The sequence below is a fragment of the Pseudoliparis swirei genome, chromosome 2 (assembly GCF_029220125.1).
Source record: "Pseudoliparis swirei isolate HS2019 ecotype Mariana Trench chromosome 2, NWPU_hadal_v1, whole genome shotgun sequence".
Taxonomy (NCBI): domain Eukaryota; kingdom Metazoa; phylum Chordata; class Actinopteri; order Perciformes; family Liparidae; genus Pseudoliparis; species Pseudoliparis swirei.
In genome coordinates this window covers 2737008-2761392 of record NC_079389.1, presented here as the reverse complement: position 1 = coordinate 2761392, position 24385 = coordinate 2737008, and the positions used below count along the sequence as shown (strand labels likewise).

The following is a 24385-nucleotide window of genomic DNA, read 5'->3' as shown; positions in this document are numbered from 1 at the left end:
CCCTATTTTTCCAACGTATATATATATACAGGCTGCAGAACTTTGTAATAAGTTTCATCTTCACCGTCACATATATTACAACATTTCAAAAAGATCCTTTTTACAGAAGAGAAAAACCCAAAAAAAGAAGAGTTATATGCAAAAAGATGAAGTGCCCCTCTAATAAAATGTCCTTATACATCATATGGAGGATACAATACGACGAAGATTATTTTCGTTTATAAATTGAACATCTGAAATAAAATAATAATAATTTTAAAATCAAACTAAAGAGACAAACAAGGTGCTGATATGCTTTTGCCAAAATGATAATACAACCGGGCATAATGACATGCGCAAACAATGTGCATAAATTATGATACCACACATTACCATTCTGTTACATCGAAGAGTGGGTGTCCCATACGCTGGGCGAGACATCCTGACTTTGGCTACTTCACTGAGAAGTGAGGATGTGTGTGTGTGTGTGTGTGTGTGTGTGTGTGTGTGTGTGTGTGTGTGTGTGTGTGGTTTTCAGGGTTGCCGTTTGTTTTTACTGGCTTCGGTCCAATAAATGCATTTAGCAGCACTATCGAATATTATGGTACGGCCTGATGCTCTGCGTTTATGTTGCAGGTCTCACGGCCGCGCAGAGTATCGGAAATACCGTCAAAAATATCTGTTACTACGACGATAAAAATGCACTTTTTAATTACATTTCCTGATTAAGGTCAAGAGGTGTTCTCTCAGAGCGATGGTGCCAGTGACAGCATCTAAAATGTCATGTATTCCCGTGGGTGCATTTTATATCTATATATTTGTACGTATGTATATATATATATATATATATATATATATATATATATGTACTATGCATGTATTATTTGATGATACTATTTCAGCATTTTCCGTAGGCAAATCTCAGGTCACCCAGATGACACACATCTGGTCTGAGGTGAGAAAATTTTTCAAGTGACTTTCTGTGTTTGAGACAAAACAAAATAAAAAAGAGAAAATCAAAACATGGTGATGAGATCAGAAATGGAGCCTCGTGCCGGAGCGGCGAAACCAGCCGGGGAGAGAGAGAGGCGGTCGAGTTGGAAAACATCCCTCGCCATATTGACATCGGCAAGCGTAGCCGAGTCCCTTTGCCCAGGTGTGTATTGCTCTTTGTATCGTACAGCAGGCAGAGGGCGCCGTGACGCCGCCGCCGATTAGCGGTTCTGGATTTCTTTTTCCCGCATTTCCGCTGTGCAAAAAAATACCAAACGCCAAGTTCCTCTCGCTGTGGAAGCTGAATAATCAAATAGATGTAGCCATTTTAAAAAAAAGGAAAAAAAAGAAAAAAAGTGGGGACAGAATGACGATGTGATGTGCCTCGTTTGTCTTTTTTCACATCCTGTGAATCTCCTCTGATTGTTTTCTTCACTGTACATGAGGGGTTGTGTTTTCCTTCAGAGGCCAAAATACAAGCAACAAGCAGGCATACAAATGGTTAAAAAAGCAAGATTCAATAAACAGAACGTTGTCATACTGAAAGTATATTCATCTTTTAAGATTGCACTTAACTGATTGCTAATCACAGCACAAATTCAACAAACGATTCTTTTTTGGGGGGGGGGGGGGGGGATTATTTTTGTTTGTCGAAGGCTCAACGTAAAAACACTGATGAGATTTTGGGGGGTTGCCCGGCAACCTGTCGGTGGAGATCATTGCTGGTGTGACGATACGAGTCTCAGGGGTTTCCATCGTTTTGGAAATACAGCAACGAATGTCTGTAAAAGTGGTGGATGACGTCGTCCATTCAGATTGATGACGTCATCCATTCAGATTGATGACGTCGTCCATTCAGATTGATGACGTCATCCATTCAGATTGCGTAACGGTCCTGTTGGCTGGCGATGAGACGGATGACAGTCCGGTCCTCATTGAGCTTCCATACTTTAAGGGGATGGGGGTGGGTGGGTTGGTTGGGTGGGGGGGGTGACAGCAGACTCCGGCAGGCAAAAGGAAACCATCTGTGGTGAAATGGCGCCCTCTGCTGGTCACGACAATACAGCCTGTAACTCCAACTGGGCCTAAACTTCTTCTTTGTGCTCACACAGGAAATCCATTCCGCAGCCCGGGGTCGGGGGTCGTTCACATTACGAGTGCTGGAATAAGCAGCAATAAAGAAAAGAAGGATACCAACAACAACAAAAATAAGAAAAAAAGGAGACTGTTGCCCTTGTATGTATATATATATATATATCAACTGAAATATTGCAAGCCTTTTATTCTTTTAATATTGCTGATTTCCTATCTCATAAAATTTTAATATTTCCTCAGACCAAGTAAAAAAAGATTTATAACAGCTGAGTGTTTGTTAATTAGACAATTCAAGTGATTTGTTTAATACCCTACTAGTATACTTTTCATGATATTCTAATATTTAGAGATAGGATATTTGAGTTTAAACCATAATCAGCAATAAATCAGAATAAAAGGCTTGCAATATTTCAGTTGATTTGTAATGAATCCAGAATGATGATTTTTTTTTTTTTAATTTTATTTACAGAAAATAAAGAACGTATATAGATATATATATATATTTTGCTTTTTTGTCCGAATAAAGAGTGCGAGTTCTTCTTTAAAAGTCAAAGTGAAACATGTACACGCAGTGCTGTGAAGACAGTTCCCTGTTGTTCTCCAAAGAATAACAACAACAGATCCTGCCGCCGTCCGTTCCTTCCAACCCAAAGGGGTTCCAGAAGTGACCCTGTTTAGTGCTCCACCCGTGCACCCTGCCGCCTCCTTTCCTGGTGACGGATGATAGTGCGTGTGTGTGCGTGCATGCGTGTGTGTGTGCATGTGTGTGTGTGTGTGTGCGTCCAGGCCAGCTGAAAAGCATTCGTAGGGAGATCCCGCTCCCACGACTGCCTCTGTCTGCGTGTGTGTGAGTGAGAGTGTGTGTGTGTGTGTATTCATGTGTGTCTGTTCCATTGATCTCTCTCTCTCTCTCTCCGTGTACCGAGTCACACCAGCATGTGTCTCCGCCGGTGCAGGGCCAGGTGGTCGGACCTGGAGAAGCTGCGGTCGCAGTCTGCGCACTTGAAGGGCTTCACCCCCGTGTGCTTCCTGTAGTGCCGCGTCAGCTCGTCGGAGCGGGCGAACTTCCACGTGCAGCCGTCCCAGGTGCATTTGTATGGCTTCTCCCCTGCAGAGGGAGGAAGGAGAAGGACTCAGGACGCTGGCTAATCACACGCTCATCGGAAAAAGAAAAAAAATTGTAGCTTATATATGCTTTAATACACTTAATTATTACCTTGTATGTACTTTTATTCTGTCTGTATATTTAATATTGCTATTGGATTTTTCTTACTCTTTTTTAAAACTTTTTATTTGTATAACTGCTCACTACTGTGCACCTGCTGCTATGATCCTGCAATTTCCCCACTGAGGGACTAATGAAGGAATATCTTTTTTTTTTTAAACAATCAGAAGGCATCGCAATAAATCATAAATAATTACAATTGCTTGCACATGAAATCTTTTGATGGGTGAATATTTTGGGGCTTTATTGCTGACTAACCACGGTCGTTAAGCTCAAACGCCTTAAAGTCTTATTAAAGTATACGCAACTGCCCCCCCCCCCCCCCCCCGCGAAATTTCTTTAATGCATGCCACAGATAATTAAAAAATAATAATGTTTAATGCCATTTTCAAACGTTTTTTGTTTTTGTTTTTGACCATGACTGTCCAGCTCATTATAGGATAGAATAGGCCAGAGGTTCTCAAATGGGGGTCAACATGTGTCCCTAGGGGTACGTGTATTACATTACATTACATTATACGTGTATAGGCACTCCAGGGGGTAGGTGAGATTTTTCCAAAATATATTTACAATTATTATCCATTAAAAAAAATCCTCTAAAAACATTTATTTAATACATATTTATTTAATACATATTTAATGCTCATTAAATATAAATGTAAGTTCATAAACTTAATTTTATATATTTTATTCTAAATATTGCTCTGGTTAGGGTGTATTACATATTTCACATGGGGGGTACATCACTGGACATTCTTTGAGAACCACTGGAATAAGCAATCCTCTAAGGTTGTGAATGTGGGCGTGAGCGTGTTCTGTTCCGTGTTGTGTGTTTGGCGACATCTAGCGGTGAGTATGCACACTGCAGCCGACAGACATTAAAAAGGAAGCCTAGTGTGTATGTCAGTGGTATTCAATTCAAATTCAACGAGGTCCAGTTAGAGAGAATTTCCTCATGTAAAGGTCTGGAATAACCCAATAATAATGTAAAGAGTTGTAATAACGTCTGTATGAAGTCAACTATGTCATTTAAAATATAGAAAGTTTAATTGAATAATAGCTGAATATGTATTGTCAGTTGAACTAGATCAATTATAAATAATATATACAGTCTTATACTAAATCAATGCTATTTACTTATTTAAAATAAAATAAGTGCTGCAATAAAAAGATTTAATATAGAGTAGAAATCTTTATTTAAAAAAAAAAAGTATTTATCTGAACTATACATACCCTACAGATTTATATTCATTTAATTCAAGTGTGATGTCAATTTTAAAAAAAGCCAAGATATCCATATTATTCTCATATTGATTTGCGTGCAGGGACTTTATCTGAGGAGGCTATATAAACCACTGCTTTAAGCTCTATTCTCTTAATTTCCCTTGATTTGTCACGCCCCCTTTGACATGATCCGCCAAGGCTCCGGCGCCGTGTTGACCTACTGACCTGTATGTGTCCTCCGGTGGGCTTTTAAATGGGAGCTTTTTGTGTACACCTTATTGCAGCCCTCGAAGTCACATCTGTGAATTCTCCTCTTTTTGGAATCGGGTGACTCTGACCTCCGGGGGCGCCGGATGCTATCGATATTGAACGGAGACATGGAGCTGCAATGGGAGACAAGGAGACAAGGAGACAAGGAGAAGTGAGACAGAGAGGGGATGGAAGCCCCATAGGGTTCATACACATAACGACCTTTTCAGGACTTTAAACCACATTTCCATGACCAAACATTGTGTAATCTCTGTGTATATACGAGTATAAACCTTAAATGAATTAGACACAAGTTTGATTTAAATAATAAATATTTATATAAATGTTTATTCTTTTAATCAAACTGTGTAAATGAACATGTATTTATGACACATATCCATGACTTTTTCCCAAAACTTTTGGGATAATATTTTTTTCAAGGACTTTTCCAGGCCTGGAAACAACCATTTTTAAAATTCCATGACTTTTCCAGGTTTTCCATGACCGTATGAACCCTGTATACCCAAAGCATGACGTGAATGTGCTGATGGCGGACACTGCTCTCTTACACGCTGCAGGAACAACAACAGTGAGGGTGAGATGGAGCAGCTCAGACAGGAAGTGACTGTTAATATGTGTTTAGTCAAAACAATTATTAAAAAGCCCGGTTGACGTAAGTTTAGGACAACAAAGCTGACGGAAACACGTGTGTGTCACAAACTGCATCACAATGCAGAAATATGCAAACTATACTTCAAATGGTGCGCTCACACCTAGATCCCTCACGCAAAGTCAACAGACAGACGTGAGTGGTTGACATAGACGCGAATCTTCGCCGGGGCGCGTTTGAGGCAAATTGGGAAAACATTCGCCTCAACTTGAAGTATTTCAACTTTGCCGAATATTCGCAACTCGAAAACCAATCAGAGTTGAGCTGCTCCGCCGTTGGTGAATCTAACTGCTGCTGCTCTAGTGGAGCTGGAAGAGGAAGTCATTCAGACGTAGAGGTGAAAGTCACCGAGTTGTTTGAGCCTACGGGGGATGTTATGTATAAAAAATAAAAAATATATTATTCTTATATATATATATATTATTATTATTATTATATATTATATATATATATATTATTATAATTATTATTATATATATCTTTTTTTATTTAAAAAAATGTATACACAACATCACCCGTAGGCACACACAACTATATATATATATATATATATCTCGTGTTTGGGTTCATAACATTAATATATATTAGGGCTGTCAGCGTTAACGCGTTAATCTATGCGATTAATTTGGCCGCGTTAACGCACTAAAATATTTTAACGCAATTAACGCAACTTTGTTTACTTCCGGTGTGCCTTGAAGTTTTTACACTCCTCTGAGTGTCAAACCGCGGCAGTACGGTTTAACACTGTTTCCGTTTTTAAAACAATTATTTCTCCGCGAAAATAAGGAGCAGAAATCAGTTTAACTCGTGGATGAATCAGTCGGGTTTCCTCCTGCTCCTCCTTCCTCCCGTCTCCCCCTCTGATACACAGAGGAACGGAGGGGCGACGTGTCGGGTGACGCGGCGCGGAAAGAACTCGACACACGAAACCTTCAACGTGATTTGTCAATCCGTTTGTCTGTCAACATTTTGCGAAAAAAACAACCAATGAACACTCAGTAAATCACAAAGGACCTCCCACCTCACAGGGGAGGCTCTATAGCAGCCTGTCAGTCAGAGGACAGAGAACACGGCGCGAGGACAATGTGCCTCATATAGAGAGCTGAGATTGTTCTGGAATGTTTGATGGATAACACGTGGGGGTGTGTCACATGCAAACGCCTTTAAAAGGTGAATTTACATTTTTTTGTAGAATGGAGAACATGAGCCCAGCCTCCAGAGGGTGAACAGGACATATGTGAATGTCAGTCAGTTTATCAAGGCCACTGGTTCTGGTGCTGTCCAATGTTAAAGATGACAGGACCAATGGGGTCTCAAATGTACTTCTTTTTTTTTACTAATCTGGATGTTTCACTGAAGAAACAATTTATCATCCACAATATTAAATACCTCGCTGGCACTTTATAGGTAGGAGCCTCTTTGAAACACAGCTCTGTGTGAAGTTTTGTCTTTAAAAAGAAGAAGAAAAAAACTTTTAATCACGATTAATCGCGATTAATGAATTTCAAAATGTGCGATTAATTAGTGAATTTTTTTAAATCGATTGACAGCCCTAATATATATATATATATTAATGTTATGAACCCAAACACGAGGGCGTTAGATGTTCAGACGTTTGTAAGTATAAAGTGTATAAAGTGGTTTGTCCTTCCGTGGTGGATGAAGGAAATGATAGTTTTTTACGGAGACAAGCCACGGAGATAAGCCCCGCCCCTCTAAGCCCCGCCCCTCGCGAAGATTCGCAACGCTTTTGGTGTGAACGCAGCAAACGGTCAAGCGAGTAAACTTTCACGCGAGTAAAGTTGTTGGTGTGAACGCGGCTGAGGACAATAGTGATACTGCATTTATTGTAAACATAATAATGAATAAGTTCAGAACTATAAGAACAAAAAAGGGGTTCTTTTTTTGGGTCGGAAGACAAGCGCGTTCGTCGTTCCCTGTGGTACATACACTCCGCCACGAGGTGGCAGTGCAGCACCGCCTGACCCGCAGGGAGCCGACGGGGTAAGGAGGCTAGCGTCCTGCGTCTTCATCAACCATGACCGGAAGAGGTGAAGAGGTGTTTTTATGATCTCAACGCGGGTAATGACGGAGTTATTCCTGTCATCGATACGTCTCCTCTCCATTAACCGGTCGATATCTCCGTGGGTTGTGCAAACGAGTCGCTTCCAACTGTGAACACCCCTCTCGTAGAAAAGTGTGCGCGCGCGTGCACTTTTTTTTTGCACGCCAGACTTGCACTTTATGAGTCCATATTTGCAGTGTAGCGCACGTGTGTGTGCGTCATATCTGAGGCGCATCTTAAATGTGTCGCCTCACTCCTCTGAATATAACGTTGAACACGCGCGCGCGCACCCACACACACACACAAGCGGAAGGAAGCAACAACAAAAAAGAAGACGGTATAGATAGGGTTGTGGTAGATGGTGTTGTCCTTTCACACGCCGATAAACGCGCACGCACCAAAGGAGAAAGAGCAGCGGCGCAGAGACTTCCGGGAGGAGTGACGTGGTGTCACAGTCTGGCGTTGGGCTTGAGAGAAGAAGTAGGAGGCTGCAGGGGGGCGGGGCTACGGCTCCGGTTTGAAAGAGGGGGGGGGCAGACAGGCCTTCAGTGAACCGTCCGTCCCCACACATACACACACACACGCACACAACCCACTTCTTCTCCCACCGAAACGATTCGTCAAAATGCCGACTCAGAATGTGCACGCACGCGATCGAGATGCGCGCTCATGCACGCGCGGGCCTCCACAAATACACAGAATTAGAGAAAAGAAAACTCTCACACACACACACACATACAGATCACCTGTTGCTCTTGGCGTACTGCCAATCTGTACTGCGTACTGCCAGTCTAGCATATGGGAAAATGTCTTCGGTATGTATATATCAGATGTGAGTCATCATGACAGAGAAATATATGTATGAAATATATAGCAGATTCCATTCATATGGATACAACAACAATAACGTTTGCCGGTTGAAATATTTTTTTTTTTTATTACAAATTTACAAAATTTTATATTAAATGCCAACAAAAGTCTCAAGACAGACAAAGGTCTCAAGACCATAGGCCGGTTTGGTTAGGAGGAGTTAAAAAAAGGTAAAAAACAAAAAAAAAACAAAAAAAAAAAAAAAAAAATTGAAAAGGATTAAAGCTAAATATCAAACGTATAAAGGTTAAAAAAAACGTAGAAAAAAATTAAGTGGGTTAAAAATGTAGTGTGAGGATAGTGAGGATAGTCCAAGGATAGTAGTTTATTATTGGTCTGTTCTTTGTGTCACCCCATTGGTGTTCATTCATTTCATACTTATCTATATCTTAACAACATATCATCAATCAACAATCTGATTCAATGAACGATGGATAATTGTGATAATGAGCAGTTGTGTATGATTTATGAGAAAGTAAAAAAAGTTAAACAAAAAAAAAAAAAAATTAAAAAAAAAAATTCAAGGCGGAGAAGGGGGCTGGAGAGGCTTTTTGTAGAGCAGGTTTTTTAGAGCAGGTCAATTCTGACCTGTGGACAATCAATCATCGGACTATCGGAAAGAAAAAAAAAAAAAAAAAAAAAGTTTTATTGGGGCATTTTTTGACACATTTTTTTTACACACAAAACTCAATAATAAAAAAAAAAAATTTCACCATGTGCATGTGGAAATTTCAATCTGCTGGCGCTGGGTGCGGGCGGGCAGACGACTTTGAACACACACAAAAAAAAAATAATAATAATCCTTACAATAACAATAGGTTCCTCTACGACTGCGTACTGCCAATCTGTACTGCCAATCTGAAGCTCTATAATATGTTTTATTATCTGATGAATGTGATGGTGTGTGTTGGTTTTGTTGTTTTCGTTGTTTTTTTTGTTTTTTTTTTGTTTCTCTGCTTCATTCTGGATTTCAGAGGAAGAAGAAGAAGAAGAGCTCAGGAATTTCAGGGAAACGATTTTAATTTTTTTCTTTTTTTTTTAACTTCTGTATACATGTTTTGGTGTGTTCACACCAAAGGTGAACTCACGTGACGGGAAGGGTGGACGGGGGCGGTTCGGGAGCGCTGAAACACGATCTCGTCTGCGGCCCCAAGGCTCGTCATCTCCAACAAACTGGTTTCACTGTGCAACAACTCACTGAAACTGCTGCTGGTGGGGAGACAGAGACTTCTCCTCATCCTCCTTCTCCTCATTCGAATTCTGGCTTAGTGGCTCGAGTGGCTCTCTGCCAGCTTACCGCTGCTCGCTGGCTTCCAGTTGTTCGCGCCGGGCTGCTCTCCGTAAAAAAAGAAAAAAAAGGTGGGAGGAATCGCTTTTACCTCAACAACTGGTGCAAACTACAGTGCTGTGATGATGACCAGCACTGGATGCCGATCTGGAAATCTTAATCCCTTCCCAAACCCTTCCGTTCTTCGTTTCACGTTTTCATCGGAGTTTACATGCGAGTTTACATGCCGCGAACAGGCACAACAGACAAACGCAGAACAGACACGGTGGAAGCGAGCGCTCCGGAGCGGTCCTCCGGTTATTTTTAGTTTTTTTTAAAAATTTTAACCAGCCACTCTACGAACTCCTAAATATTAAGTAAATATTAAACCAGAGACCAGAGAGAAGATCCTGACTGCTACACAACAATCAACAGGGGCCTATCACGCGTCCGTCCCTCGCACTGCACTGGACTGACCTGACGACCATGGTTCATTCTGATCCTCATACAGGCAGAGACTAAAGCTGCAAACCTGTGGTGTGGAAGAAGTTCAAGTGGATCAGTGCTCTGGAGGAGGAGGATCGGGCTTTGCTTTTTGTACTGGACTGGGATGTCTTCAGGACTGCAACCAACAGCCTGGATGAGTACACAGAGGCTGTACTTTCCATCATCAGCTGTGAGGACAGCTGTGTTCATCCAGCTCCCAGGGTGAGTTATAATAACACAAACCCCTGGTCACAGCGGAGCTCAGGAAGCTAAGACTGCAGGAGGGCCAGGGACAGGAAGGGGACAGGACCCTGTACACAGAGTCCAAATACAGGAAACTGCACAAGGAGAGAGATGCAAAGAGACTGGTACTCAGAGAAACAGCAAGCACAGCTCTCAGCAACTGGACTCTGAGGGGCTGCCAGAGTCACAGAGCACCAACATCAAGCCCATGATGAATGTGCTTTCCCCAGCAGAGTTCCATGAGTTGACTGGCAGACCATGAACAACAATGAGACCAGGAAATGAGCCCCAGACAAATGCCACCCCCTCCCCCCCCCCAGCTCCCCACCATCCCCCCACCATCCCCCAGCCCCTCCAACAAGCACCTCACCACTCCCCCATCTCATCACATCCATCAGACTCAGCACCGGAGAGCAGCAGCGCAGAGCAGTCAACAGGCCAGCCCCCCCTCCCCCTCCAACACCAGGGCCACTAACCGCGACAGCTCTTCCCAGCACCCCACCTGACCAGACATCCCCCTGAGCCAGACTGCACATTCAGCCTCCCTGTGTTCGCCCACCCCTTCATCCCCTCCCAGGCCTCCCCCATCCCAATCAGCCAACCCCCCTGACTCCACAAGATCTCTGGTGACCTCTGACCCCAGGACTGTGGTCATGGAGTCTCACCCACTCCTGTCCACCCCATCTGACCTGACCCCTGCAGCCCGCCCCCTCCCCCAAGTCGCCTACAGTGCAGCAGTCCCCCACAGAGCCAGTCCAGCATCTCCAGCATGCATCTCAACATCTGGAGATCTCCTGTTTGTGGACCCACCCTGCCTTCAATTCCATCATCCTGCCCATCATTCCATCATCTTTCCTCTGCCAGTTGCAGGACAAGCCAGCTGCACTCCTCCAGACGACCTGAAGCAGCACAGACTTCCTGACCGACTGGGGAAACACGTCTCAGGCTCCCGGCCACGGGACAGACAGCCCCACCCCCCCGGTTCTCCCCCCCTCCTTGTTCTCCCCCCTCCTCTCTCCTCTCCCCAAACAGCTCCACACCTCCACCAAGCACCAAGCCTCCAAGTTCATGATGACACATCTCCACTCCCTCATCTCTTCATGACACCCACCAGGACTGAGAGACTCATGGGAGTGGAGACCACCTGGTGGGTGAGCTCTCAACCACCAGACCACAGACAGGACAGTGAGAAGACAGTGGAGATCAGGCCCCACCCGCCCTCCCAGCCTGTGTGACTCTCCTGTGTGCTGGGTGGAGTCCTCCCTCATCCGGCTGTGCCATCCCCTCCCATCTCCTCAAGTCTCATTGGGAGCTCTCCATCTCTCCAGCCCAGCAGAAGATCTCCATCAGCAGAGAGGCGAAAGAGGAAATTAACTGGCCAGGGAAGAGGGAAGATGATGGTACAGTTCTACATCCATCATCTACAGTCCATGCACTCCATCATCCGCTGCTCCCTCCAGCCAACTGCCCTGCAGCCAAGACAAGCGCAAGCGCAGGAGGCTGCAGAGCATCCGGCCGCTGATGCGCCTCGCCTCTCCAGGTCCTTCCAGGTCCTGTTCTGTTCAGGTCAGAAAGATCGGCAGACCCCCACCCACCCCACCCACCCTGACACCCTCCCTCCTGACCGAGGAGGAGGAGGAGGAGGACCTCCCACCATCCGACCACGACCAACACCATTTCCCGGCTTTTTTTCCGCCCGGGACTGGGTCACGATCGACCCCCCTGTCACCCCAGGACTACTCACCCTTTACTCTTCCTCTCTCTTCCTCCTTCCTCCTCTCTTCCTTCCTCCTCCTTCTCCTCCTCCTCCCTCCCTCCCTCCCCTCCTCCTTTTTGCTGTTGTTTGTTTTGTGTCTTCACCAAAAAAATCACCTTCCAAAAAAAAATTTGTTGCTGACATTCATTCTTCTAATAAACCTGTTTCTGATTCTGATTCTGATTCTGATTCTGATACAGGAAATGAGCACACGGGTCAGATATGAAGTGGACTCTCTCTCTCTCTCTCTCTCTCTGAATCTCTCTCTAAATATCTGTTAAGCGGAAGCTAAACTGCAAGTAAAAAAATATATATATAAATATTTGACGAGTTTATCCCGATGTCCTGATCCGAACACGCAGGACGGGCATCGAACGCCAACACGTTCTCGGACTAACGCTGACTAGGGACGCACCGATCGGACTTCCCGGTCCCCATGGAGATACATTTGCTTTGGGTACGGGTTGATAGCGAGGATGGGTTTGGGTTTGGATGGGTTCCCAGTGTTTCATGAAGAACCTGTTTGTCTCACCGTGTGGCGGTGACTCTTCTAGACGTGTGGACACAAACATCCGGCATGTCAAACTACATGCAACACATTGAGACGCAGAGAGACGTGCACAGAAATCATGGTACCCGATACCAAATGAGAGGATAGTCAGCGGGGCCCGATTCCAGTTATTTTGGGCCCGTGTGGACGAAATGTTGGTATCAGAGCGTCTTCTAAACAGAACGAAACACCGGCCTCCTGAGTGAAAGTCCTGCGTTTGTTTGACACACGAGCCAAGAGGTTGGTTTTTTTTCCAGTCTTAATACGACACATCATTACACTCTAGAAGCATTTCTTCTGAAGCTGCATTCACGCCAACAATGTGCCTCTTTCGCCTCAAGTAGAAATATTTAAACTTTGCTGAAAAATTCGCCCGACGCCGAGGTGCGAAAGCCAATCAGCGTTGAGCTGCTCCGCCATTGGTGAATCTAACTGCTGCTCTAATGGAGCTGGATGAGGAAGTCATTCAGACGTATAGGTGAAAGTCACCGAGCTGCGTGAGCCTACGGGTGATGTCATGTATAAATAAATATATATATACACGACCGTTCAAAAGTTTGGGGTCACCCAGACAATTTTGTGTCTTCAATGAAAAATCACACTTTTATTTATCAAATGAATTTAAAATGTAGTCAAGACATTGACAAGGTTAGAAATAATGATTAATATTTGAAGTATTAATTTTGTTCTTCAAACTTCAAGCTCAAAGGAAGGCCAGTTGTATAGCTTATATCGCCAGCATAACTGTTTTCAGCTGTGCTAACATAATTGCACGGGTTTTCTAATCAGATATTAGTCTTCTAAGGCGATTATCAAACACAATGTACCATTAGAACACTGGAGTGATAGTTGATGGAAATGGGCCTCTATACACCTATGGAGATATTTCATTAGAAACCAGACGTTTCCACCTAGAATAGTCATTTACCACATTAACAATGTATAGAGTGTATTTTTGATTAATTAGTTATCTTTATTGAAAAAACAGTGCTTTTCTTTGAAAAATAAAGACATTTCTAAGTGACCCCAAACTTTTGAACGGTAGTGTATGTGTATATATTAGGGCTGTGAAACGATTACAATTTTTAATCAAATTAATCACAGGTTGCTGTGGATTAATCATGATTAATCACATGTTACCGATATTCTCGGTATATTTTTGTGAGAACTTAAAGATTTATGACAAAAGACGGATATATACATTTATACATTCTTTTTTTATTCATAAAAAAAACAATGGTGCTGCAATTCAGCAGTTATTTAGCAGTTCTCTTCCATATGGAACATTAATATATCTTCATCCTAAACAGAATGTTTAAACAGAACATGTTTCTCTTTTTTGTCAACCATTAACTCCACCATGATACTGGGGCCATGATTAAAGGGACGGCCGGGGACATTCGGATTGTTAACGCATTATTTTTCACAGCACAAATATATATACACAAAAAGTTTGGGGACAATTTTCCAACAACACAATTTGGTTTAACATGAATTCTTTCATTTTTTAAATTGTCAGGAAATAGAAAAACAATATTAAAAAATATTAGAAATATAATAATAATTTTTTTTTTAATTTGAAATATTTCTTCAATTTTCAAGCTCAAAAAAAGGCAGCAAAGGAAGGCTAGTTTTATAGCTTCTGTTTTTTTAAACTGTTTTCTACTTTTCTAATTTCTAAAAGTTTTCTCCGTTCTTTTAGTTAGTCTTCTATAACAACACACAATACAATAAGAACACACAACCAACACACACCACCACACTCCATATTTCTATAAAACCAGACATTTCCACCAGAATAGTCATTTACCATTAACACACATACACAAGTGTTTTGTATTAATTTTAATTTATCTATATCTTCATTGGATAAAAATACTACTTTACTTTGACAAATAAGAAAATTTCGAGAAAACTTTTTTTTGGTAGTGTATATACATATATATATATTAATGTTATGAACCTAAACACGAGGGCGTTAGATGTTCAGACGTTTGCAAGTATAAAGCAGAACTAGTGGTTAGTCCTTCCGTGGTGGATGAAGGAAATGATAATGTTTTTTACGGAGACAAGCCATGGAGATAAGCCCCGCCCCCTATAAGCCCCGCCCCTCACGAAGATTCGCAAATATATATATGATATTAATTTTATGAACCCAAACACGAGGGCGTTACATGTTCCGATGTTTTTGGGATGTCCTCAACAAGTTCCTCCGTGATGAATGGAGGAAATGATAACTGTTTCAACGGAGTAAAGCCACTGAGATAAGCCCCGCCCCATCTAAGCCCCGCCCCCTATAAGGCACGAATGAAGCGAATCACGCAAAAAAGCCACAAATAGTCAAGCGAGTAAACTCACGCAAGTAAAGCGTTGATAATATCCGGAGCACGAGCGACTGATAACGACGCGGGTGGGTTTACATTGTAGTTTCCTAGAGGCCCGGTTCGACTCATACAGATGCAACGGGCTGGAATTTTTGGTAGTGTGTGTGTGTGTGTGTGTGGAGACAGGATGCACAGTGGAAGCACTCTGCACTCAGACATCGAGCAGATGAGGCAGATGTTTACATTCTGACTTCATCCATGAAGTGACCGCTGGATTCTGATATCATTTTGGGAAGTCCAACAGGTTCCAGAACAAAAGAAACAAAGCGATGACTCATCGGTAATTAATCTGACGCGCAAAAACAACTATTCCTCCGCCGCCGGTGATCATTCCCGTCGCCATCGCCGCTCCATCCTCTGAGCTCGGTGACAGATTTCTGGTCCAATCCATTTTGGGCGCTTGTAGAAAGTCCCCACTGCGACACATGCAACTGATCAACGGTCCTCATTACTCACGGGAACACGCCGGTACCAGCGCTCGCCAACAAAACCGAAAGGTAATCAAAGTGCAGAATCCGCTTCAGCGTGAGAGGAAATCAATCCGGTCACGGCAGAGAAGTACCGGAATCCAGTGAGAGAAAATATAACAGAATCAAATGGGAGATTTATTCAAGTGTATCCGGGTAAACTGGAATTCTGTGATTTCACAGACTGGATATAAGAAGGCGGCGTCCATTGATTTGTGGACCGCCGCTCTCAGTTGTTGCCATCTTGGTTTTTTGCAGTCAGAAGTGACAGGAGAGGGTGGACCTAAGTACCTGTGAATAGAATTTTTTGGCGACCCAAAACTAACACGAGGGCAGTGACCTGTCAATCAAAAGGTAGCCACGCCCCTTTATGGTCTGTTTTACTCTAAATGACCATAATGTACTAAATGATGACATCATGCTGTATAGAAGAAGACTTGAAACTAGAGACTGAGACATAAACTCATGTTTACAATGTTTACTGAGGGAATACATCAAGAGAGAAGAAGAGTCACTAACTAGACTTCTATACAACCAGAGGAGTCGCCCCCTGGTGGTCAGGAGATAGAATGCAGGTTTAAGGGACTTTCACTGGCTTCCCTTTTCAGTTCAATCGTTGTTCAGATAAAATTAGAAATTTGAAGACATTGTTTTGTGATTCTGGGAAACTGTTTTTTCAACCAAACTATCACTATTTCTTCGCCAATAGAAATAATGTTTTGTTGCAGCCTTGAATGCAAGCGTCAATTCCTAATGTCACGTGTTGCTCTGCAGTTGAAGGTTTTTCATGCTTCTCTGTGTGTTGAGAAGTTGCACCTCGATGCTATCCTGCTTCTGAACAATGCTGCTGTGCTGTTGACTTGCTATGTTTTTCCCAGCAGGCTGACTGTGTGTGTAAGGATATAGCAGAAATCAATGTGCTCACGCTGGTTCAACTGCGGCGTTTAAAAGCGGCGGCGAGGGGTTTTGTTCTCAACGTGGAGGAGAAGTTATGCTAAGAGGTCGTCTTTTAATCTGTTTGGGCTGAATGACTTAACGAGAAGAAACGTAGAGAACTAGAAGCACCAGAGCAGCGAGCGGGGTGCGTTTATTTTACGGAACGAGACGTCTTTATGTCTTCGGCAGCACATTTTTCTGGCTAAAGGCGTCACCGTGGTGCTTTGTGAAAGAAATCGATTGGTTGCATCTTCTCATGTGAGCGCGTGGAGGGGGGAGGGGGGGGGGGAGTTCACCGCCCTGAACTCTGTGTGGCATCACGGCCACGTGAGTGCGTCACCTTGTGTCTCCCCGAGCGAAACAGGAAGTACAGCTGAGAACGATCTGGAACAGAGCCGACTTGTGTCTTCAACCCCCCCCCCCCCCCCTTGTCTTTATCCGCTGTGTGTGTCCCCTGTAACGGGGTTTCCCACAAAAAGCAAACACAATACACAGGTTTTCTTCTTATTCTTTTTTTTCCAAACTTCTCACAGGAAACAAGGTCACGACAACGGTTCTACAGGCCAGAGAGAGTGAGAGTGAGTGTGTGTGTGTGTGTGTGTGTGTGTGTGCTCACTGGAAGACTGCCCACTGGGCATTCCTGTACCTGTCCGAGGATACAACCCCTCTGCCTCCACCCCTCCCCCTCTCCTCCCTCCACCTGCTGTGCTCCGTGGCCCCCAGGTCCTCAGGGACCAGCAGAGACAACCCCTTCCTACACAAGCCCCTAAACCACAACACACACACACACACACACATACACACACACCCCGTCTCTCCCTCTCCTCTCTAACTGTCTTTGTCTCTTTCACTCTCGCTCTCCCACAATAGCCTATCTGCCCGTCCCCAGGGAGACGCATGAATATGGAGGAGGCTGCCCAAGAAGCACATGACACACACACACACACACGCACACACACACACACTCCATATCTCACTCTCCCCTTTCACTCATTTATTTATACATGGATACCTGGATCGGAGGCTGCAGGCACTCCCATCCTCATGCCCCCCCCCCTTCTCCACGTCTCTCCTCCGGTGACTGCTTGTGCAAATGTGGACACCAAATTACGCAAAGCAAATCTCGCCGCGGCGTTGGAGAGCAAAAGAAGAAGAACAAAAAGGGAGAGAGGATAAAATAAGATGGAGCGATGCGTTTCGGAGGAGCGCGGCCGCCGGCTGCAGATGTCCCCACGGAGCGGCGCGTTGTGCCAATACCGAACGCACATTCTTCCTCCCGACGCGGCCAAGAAAACCGGCGTGGAACTCAATAAGACTACAGACCGCCTTTGTTTTTCACGGACAAACATGCAAAGTCTGTGTCGCTGTTGACGATGGCAGCGCGCCTTCTCTCCTGGAAACAGCTGTTCTGTCCCCGGTGCAAGTCAGAGAAAAAAGAAACATGTGTGTGCGGCGGGGGCTTTTGCGGTTTTCTTGTTCGCGCGATAGGGCTGAGGGGATGAGGGGATGAGGGCTGAGGGGATGAGGGATGAGGGGCCGAGGGGCCGCTCATGTTTACAGTCTGATAAGATAGACGGGAGTTGAGAGACGACGTGTAGCACAAGTAGCCAGTTTAAAGAATATTTTGTCTCATATTTGATCAAAATCATCATCAGATTATCCAGATTGCGTTCCACCGCGTTAGCTTTCCCATGCTGAAGTTCTGCGATGTGCAATTTGTCAGTATTTAGCGTCTTTCTAACGAGTGTCTTAAGATGCGTTCACACCTAAAGCAAAGTCAACGTACAGACGCGAGTGGTTGAGATAGATGCAACATATTATATATATAACTTTTGGCGAATATTCGCAACTCGAAAGCCAATCAGCGTTGAGCTGCTCCGCCGTTGGCGAATCTAACTGCTGTCACTGAGCTGCGTGAGCCTACGGGTGATGTCATGAATATATATATATATATATATATATATATATTAATGTTATCAACCCAAACACGAGGGCGTTAGATGTTCAGACGTTTGTGTGATGTCCTCAACAAGTATGAAGCAGAACTAGTGGTTAGTTCTTCCGTGGTGGATGAAGGAAATGACAACGTTTTTTACGGTGACAAGCCACAGAGATAAGCCCCGCCCCTCGCAAAGATTCGCAACGCTTTTGGTGTGAACGCGGCTTCACCGCCTTCGCCATAAGGGTATTTGTTTGAAGCTTTTTGACTTCTGACTGTTGCATCCATGCTTCAAAAAACATAGATAATTGTGTGTCATAAATGTTTGTTCGCCATACAGTCTCTGCGATAATCCAAAATACGATGGGAACAAAAGTTTCCACACCGAGCGGAGAGTCGAGCGCGCCGGGCCTCGCCGGAGCGCCGGCCGGTGATCTCTCTCCGTAGTGAAAGCTCGGCAGAGGAAGGTTGGGGGCTGCCAACCTCTGTTCTCCTCTGACCACCCGGATGCCCACATGTGGCACTCAGGGCCATGCCTGTCCCTTTCAATAAGCTGCACTGAAACCCGAGACCTCCTCTGAGTCTCTGTGTGTGTGTGTGTGTGTCTTCCCTGGAACATGGCGACCTCTACTCGTACTTCCACTGAAACCAGCGAAGCCCTGAGACCAGAGAAAACCCCACAAGAGCCGCTTTAGTCTCATCGCTGTCGCCGTTCACACGGTCAGCGACGCACAAACAAACAATGCAGCGGCGCCCTGTACACAATGTGGGCCGGGTCGGGGGGGGGGGGGGGGCTTAATGTCACTGCATCATTATAGCGGGATCCTCCGGGGAGTCCTGGAATACTTTCCTCGCGGTTAGTCTAAATAAGAGTCCTGCGGGCATTAACTTGAGTCTGGCCAGGGACTGTTCTGGGTTTTATGGGCGGGGGGGGGGGGGATTATGGGGGTGGAGTTTACTGGCATAAGTGGAATAAAAGGAATCCATAACTTTCTTTTCATTGGTGTGTAATCACCTGAAACTAAGAATCGTTATGTTTTCGGTTGCTTCACATCTACATCGACTTGTTATCGTTTCTACGGTGGCCCAGAAGGGACAAACCACCCGCTGGCTCCTCAGAGAGCCTGATGGGGGGAGGGCGGAGGGCTGTTCAGTTGGGTGCAATCTGCAACCTCACCTCTAGATGTCGCTAGATCCTCCACACTGGACCTTTAACTAAATGCCCATGTTCAACTCTCACCTTCTCACACAGATTTTTTACTTTAAATAGTTGTTTTATTTTTTTATTAGACATTTTCTTTATATTATGAGACCCAGAATCACTAATGCAAAGGGGACTAGACATGTACTCCGAGAATATGTTTCCCCTAATAACTATGACTGTCTGAGCAGTGACACTTTACCCTCTCTTATCGTAGGTCTTCTATACGCGGTTGGTGAGTAACCACAAGATGCCATGTTTTATTTTAAATAAATAACTATATAAGGTATGTAACTGTGTGAGCGTTAGCGTGGAGGAAAGTATGCAACAACGTTAGCCGTAACGGTAGACCAAACTGAAACTCCCATTTCGCCAACCGGCTGCCAACAGTACGGAGCGTTAGGATCAAGACCGTACACACACACACACACACACACACACACACTCTGATACTCACTCCTGTACGGCGCGGGCTATAGACAGCGCCGTGGAGCCGGTCTCATTAACGCTGTCCAAGGTCACGTTTGGCAGGTCGTCGTCGCTGTCGCTCTTGATCCGCCTCGGCGACAGGCCCCTGTGGTTCGTGTGTGCTGCGAGGACGAAGGACACGGGAGTCAGCGGGCACACCTGTACATGTGTTTTTGAGTGTGTGTGTGTGTGTGTGTGAGTTTAAAAGCAGGCGTGCACGAAGGCCACTTCACATGTGCGACTGACAGAGACGGCTAATATTCGCAGGAATGAAAAACTCTCATATGAAACACGCAAAGTCTGAATCTCCCCATTCGCTGCCTCGTCTTCTTCACAAAACATCCTGCTGATTAGATATTCTCCTCTTTAGCACGGAGACCAAAAAATTTTTTTGAAAAAAATGAAATCGAATATAGAAATGCCCCATTTGAGCGTGCTCTGAACCGCCTCGGAGCCGCTGACTGACGAAGTAGCATCGACTCTGCAAGTTGTGTCGACTTCTCCCCTGAACTACTCGTCGGGTTTACTGCCAGAGCCCGCGGGCCGTTCTGTCCTCCCCCGTCTCCATGGACACAGGCCTCGCACGTCCTGGAGAACTCAAGACACGGATGTCAGAAAATAAAATAAAAAAATGTCGGAGACTCCTAAATTAGCTGGAAATCCACTGGATTATATTTGGGAACTGCGACTGCATGGCTATAAGATGCTACGAAGAACTGTTCTTGTCGTTTTCCACACAAATGGAAAATGTGCAGGCGTCCATTTTCTCCTGCGACAGCCCCGCTTCACTGTAAGCTTTTATAAAAGCTATCAGGACTTCACCTCCTCTGCCCTCTCAGCCGGGACCGGGGCCATAATGGCCCATAATGAGGGTCTGGAGTTGGGTGCAGACACAGTGTTATTACTGGAGGTGTGTGTGTGTGTGTGTGTGTGTGTGTGTGTGTGTGTGTGTGTGTGTGTGTGTGTGTGTGTGTGTGTGTGTGTGTGTGTGTGTGTGTGTGGGAGTGGGGGGTTCTAACTGTTGTCGAGTAAGACGCGCAGAGTGGTCACCGCAGGCTCGCCTGCCCTATAGAAAACCTGTAATTAGTCAGAAATGCATCGTGTGATGGGAAGAAGAAAAAAAAGGAGGAGGGGGTGGGTGGCGGGGGGGGGGTGTAATTTTTGAGCGAGGGACACAAAGGAGGAGAGCTGGAGAGGTGGGCAGAGCACCGGATTTCTTTCTTTCTATCCTGTTGTATCCAGTCAGGCCCTGTTTCCATGGCAACCTCCTGCCGGAGACAGGGAGACAGCAGTGAAAGGAAAGGAAGGGTACCCGCCCTCTCTTCAAGAGGATGGCCAAACCTGTGTGTGCATGTGGGCGAGTGGGAGTGTGTGTGTGTGTGAGTGTGTGTGTGAGAGTGTTTTTGTATCCGTGTTGGAAGCTCCATGATCCAGCCTTGCCTCGGCGGACACGTGATTGTTCTGTTTGTATCGAGGCGAACGCGACGGGCTCTTGACCCTCACGTTAAACCTCACATGGCGCGGGGGCGGGCTTTAGATAACCTCTCCTTCCTTTTTGTATTCCCCCCCCCCCCCCAACTCTTATTTTTTCATTTGATTTTGACTGTGAGGAATTCCTCTGCAAACCGATCTCATTAAGTCCCATTAAGTGCGATAAATATCTGCATGTTCTGTGAGTCTGCTGGTTGCGACCTCATTAAAGATGGCCGTGTCCACCACCGCCACCCAGCACTCAAACACGCCGCTCCGCCCTCACCGCTCTGAGCTCACAGAGGCGGGCAGCGCCGAAGTCGGACTGTGAATGTGTGTGTTTGTGAGAGCGCGTGTGTTTGCGTAGGTGCCACCCATCTTCAATATCCATCCACGCCCTCTTATGCAAGGCTTGTTTTTCCTGTCCGTCCTTTCTCTCTCTCTCTTTTACTCTCATCGGGAGCAGACTCGAACGCCCCAAGGGGACCATCCCACCCAGGCCGACCCGGTGTCTCGCCGACTTCACGCTCAGATGACACGTGTTCTCTGCTTGTATGTACAGTACACACACACACACACACACACACACACACACACACACACACACACGGGTTCTGAGTGTGTCTGTCCTGCAGGGAGTGACTTTATTAAATTTTTTTATACATCTAACAGTTGGCCTGTGTACTCAGAGTCGGGACAGAAACACCTACTGTGGGCTCGCTCCCAGTGGTTGGCAGTAAAAACCACACCCAGAGAGAAAAACCAATAACACGGTCAAGGCCGGGCCGGCGCGGGTCGACAGTAACGCTCGATGCTGTGTCGGATGTTTGCGTTTCGAAGAGAGGGAAAGAAAAAAGAGAGTCCAACGACCGGTGTTGCCCTGGTTACCTGCACCAGAGGCTATTTAAGAGAAGAAGAAAAGAAAAAACCTGTCGGATAAAGATGGGAGAGTCTTTTCAACCTGTAAACCTCATCTTTACCTCCTTGAAAAGAAAACACACACACACACACACGCACACGCACACCGAGGACGTCTGGGCAGACAAATATAAAACTCTTCACATTACGGCTTCTTTACAAGCCCGGGTGCACAGCCCTAGTTTTTGAGCTGGAATATATTTTTTTCCATCCCTGAAAAAGGTTTTTTAATGTATTTTCGGGGGCGTTTCATAGCAAGAATGCAGCTGAACTGTATTGCAAAAGGTTGACAAACGTGTCCATAAAGCTGGAGATCACTCAGAGAGCTGGACTCATGATGTAAAACTCATATTAAACCAATATAATCCCGCGTCTCTGTCGTAATGCATCGTTTCCCTGCGGTTGCTGGAGCACCTCTGACATTATGGCGTTCAACCGAATGATTAAAGAGGTTTCATAGAAATCCCCAGAAGGCCCGAGCGTGACTCCGGGGCGCGGCCTCCCTCACCTTTGCCCTGGCTCTTCACCTCGTCCAGCAGAGGTAGCATGATGGCGTTGTTGAGGCTGGACGGCGATCGCATGGCGGCGGTGTACATGAGGGGCAGCGACTGCACCACCACCGGGATGCGGTGCACGTGGACGCCCAGCTTGCCCGCCGCCCCGTGCAGGCTCAGGGGGCCGGACGGGGGCGGGGCCACGGAGTGCAGGATGTGCAAATACGGCTGACCCCTCATCCCGCCGCCCCCGGGGGCCGCCGGGGGGCCCGGCGTGAGCACCGCCGCCGCCGAGGTGATGACCGACGGCGAGGACGAGGAGGACGAAGAGGAGGAGGAGGACGACGACGATAAGGACGACGGCGAGAAGGCGTAGCGGAGCGGGGAGGACGCCGAGGCGGCGCTCGGGGTGGTGGACAGAGAGGAGGGGCGGGGCTTGTTGATGGACAGGTCCACGGGCTCCGTCTGCGCGTGGAAGTGAAGGTCGTGGGCGAGCAGGTCCTCCGGGGGCTCCGCCTTGACTCTGCTCAGGAAGAAGGGCACGCCGTCCATCGCAGAGTACGGCCGCACTTTGGGTGACTGCGGGAGCACAGGAAGCACGGGCGTTAGTTCCACACACACACACACACACACACACTCACAAACAGCAAGAAGGGAATCTGGACAACCCTCCGTCAACGATTAACGCACTCGTGGCGTGACACTGACCACCTCCCTCTCCGATCGGTTCGGGCCAGAACTCGTGGAGGAATTCGGCGGCAGCGGAGACGGAGAGCGTCGCCGCGGTGACAGGTACTGGGAGCAGGAGCAGCTCACTTCCTCCTGCTCACTCAAGCGTTCGGCTCCTCGCTGGTGAGCATGATGTCAGACACGGATGAACCGCAGGAGCAGATAGTGTCTCTCACATTTGCCTCCTCTTCTCTCGGCGTGGGCCCTCTCTCTCTCTCTCTCTTTCACTTTCTTCCCCCTGTTTTCCATCACTCCCACAGAAAAGCAGCTCTCTTGCCCCCCCCCCCCCTCCCCATATCTCTCCTAAATCTCCTTTGTGACGGTGGAAAAACATTCATATGGGCTCAATTTCCTGACCGTCGTTACCCCCCCCCCCCCTCTCTCTCTCTCTCTCTCTCTCTCTCAGTGATGGGCCTTCTAAGGCCAAACGCTGGTGGCTCAGCGAATCCCTCGACACATCTTTCACTTAATACCGGAGCAGACTGTAACTCAAGCGCACCGCCGGCCCGCACAACTTCCAGGGAACCTGTTTACTTGGGGTGAGCTGGTGAGGGGATTTACTCAAACTTTTACTCAAACATTTACTCAAACTTTTATTTCAAACTCAAGGTCCAGATAGTACAAAACATTAAATAGAATCAAATACATACATAATCACAAGTAAAATACATAGACCTATGAAGGCTTTATGACTAGACAGTGCAGCT

The 24385-nt window shown here is 45.9% G+C and overlaps 1 protein-coding gene across 3 annotated transcripts in view; it reads right to left on the bottom strand.

The window, feature by feature from the left end:
* Positions 1 to 2555: 2555 nt before the first annotated feature.
* klf12b (Kruppel like factor 12b) overlaps positions 2556 to 24385 on the bottom strand; it is a 46480-nt gene continuing 24650 nt past the window's right edge. For all 3 annotated transcript variants that reach the window (XM_056435132.1, XM_056435123.1, XM_056435114.1), the window contains exons 3-6: positions 22964 to 23528; positions 20057 to 20189; positions 4742 to 4899; positions 2556 to 3175 (exon numbers count right to left, since the gene is read on the bottom strand). In XM_056435132.1, the coding sequence (XP_056291107.1) occupies positions 2994 to 3175; positions 4742 to 4899; positions 20057 to 20189; positions 22964 to 23528 (1038 nt within the window). In that variant the 3' untranslated portion in view covers positions 2556 to 2993. The remainder of the gene's footprint in view (positions 3176 to 4741; positions 4900 to 20056; positions 20190 to 22963; positions 23529 to 24385) is intronic.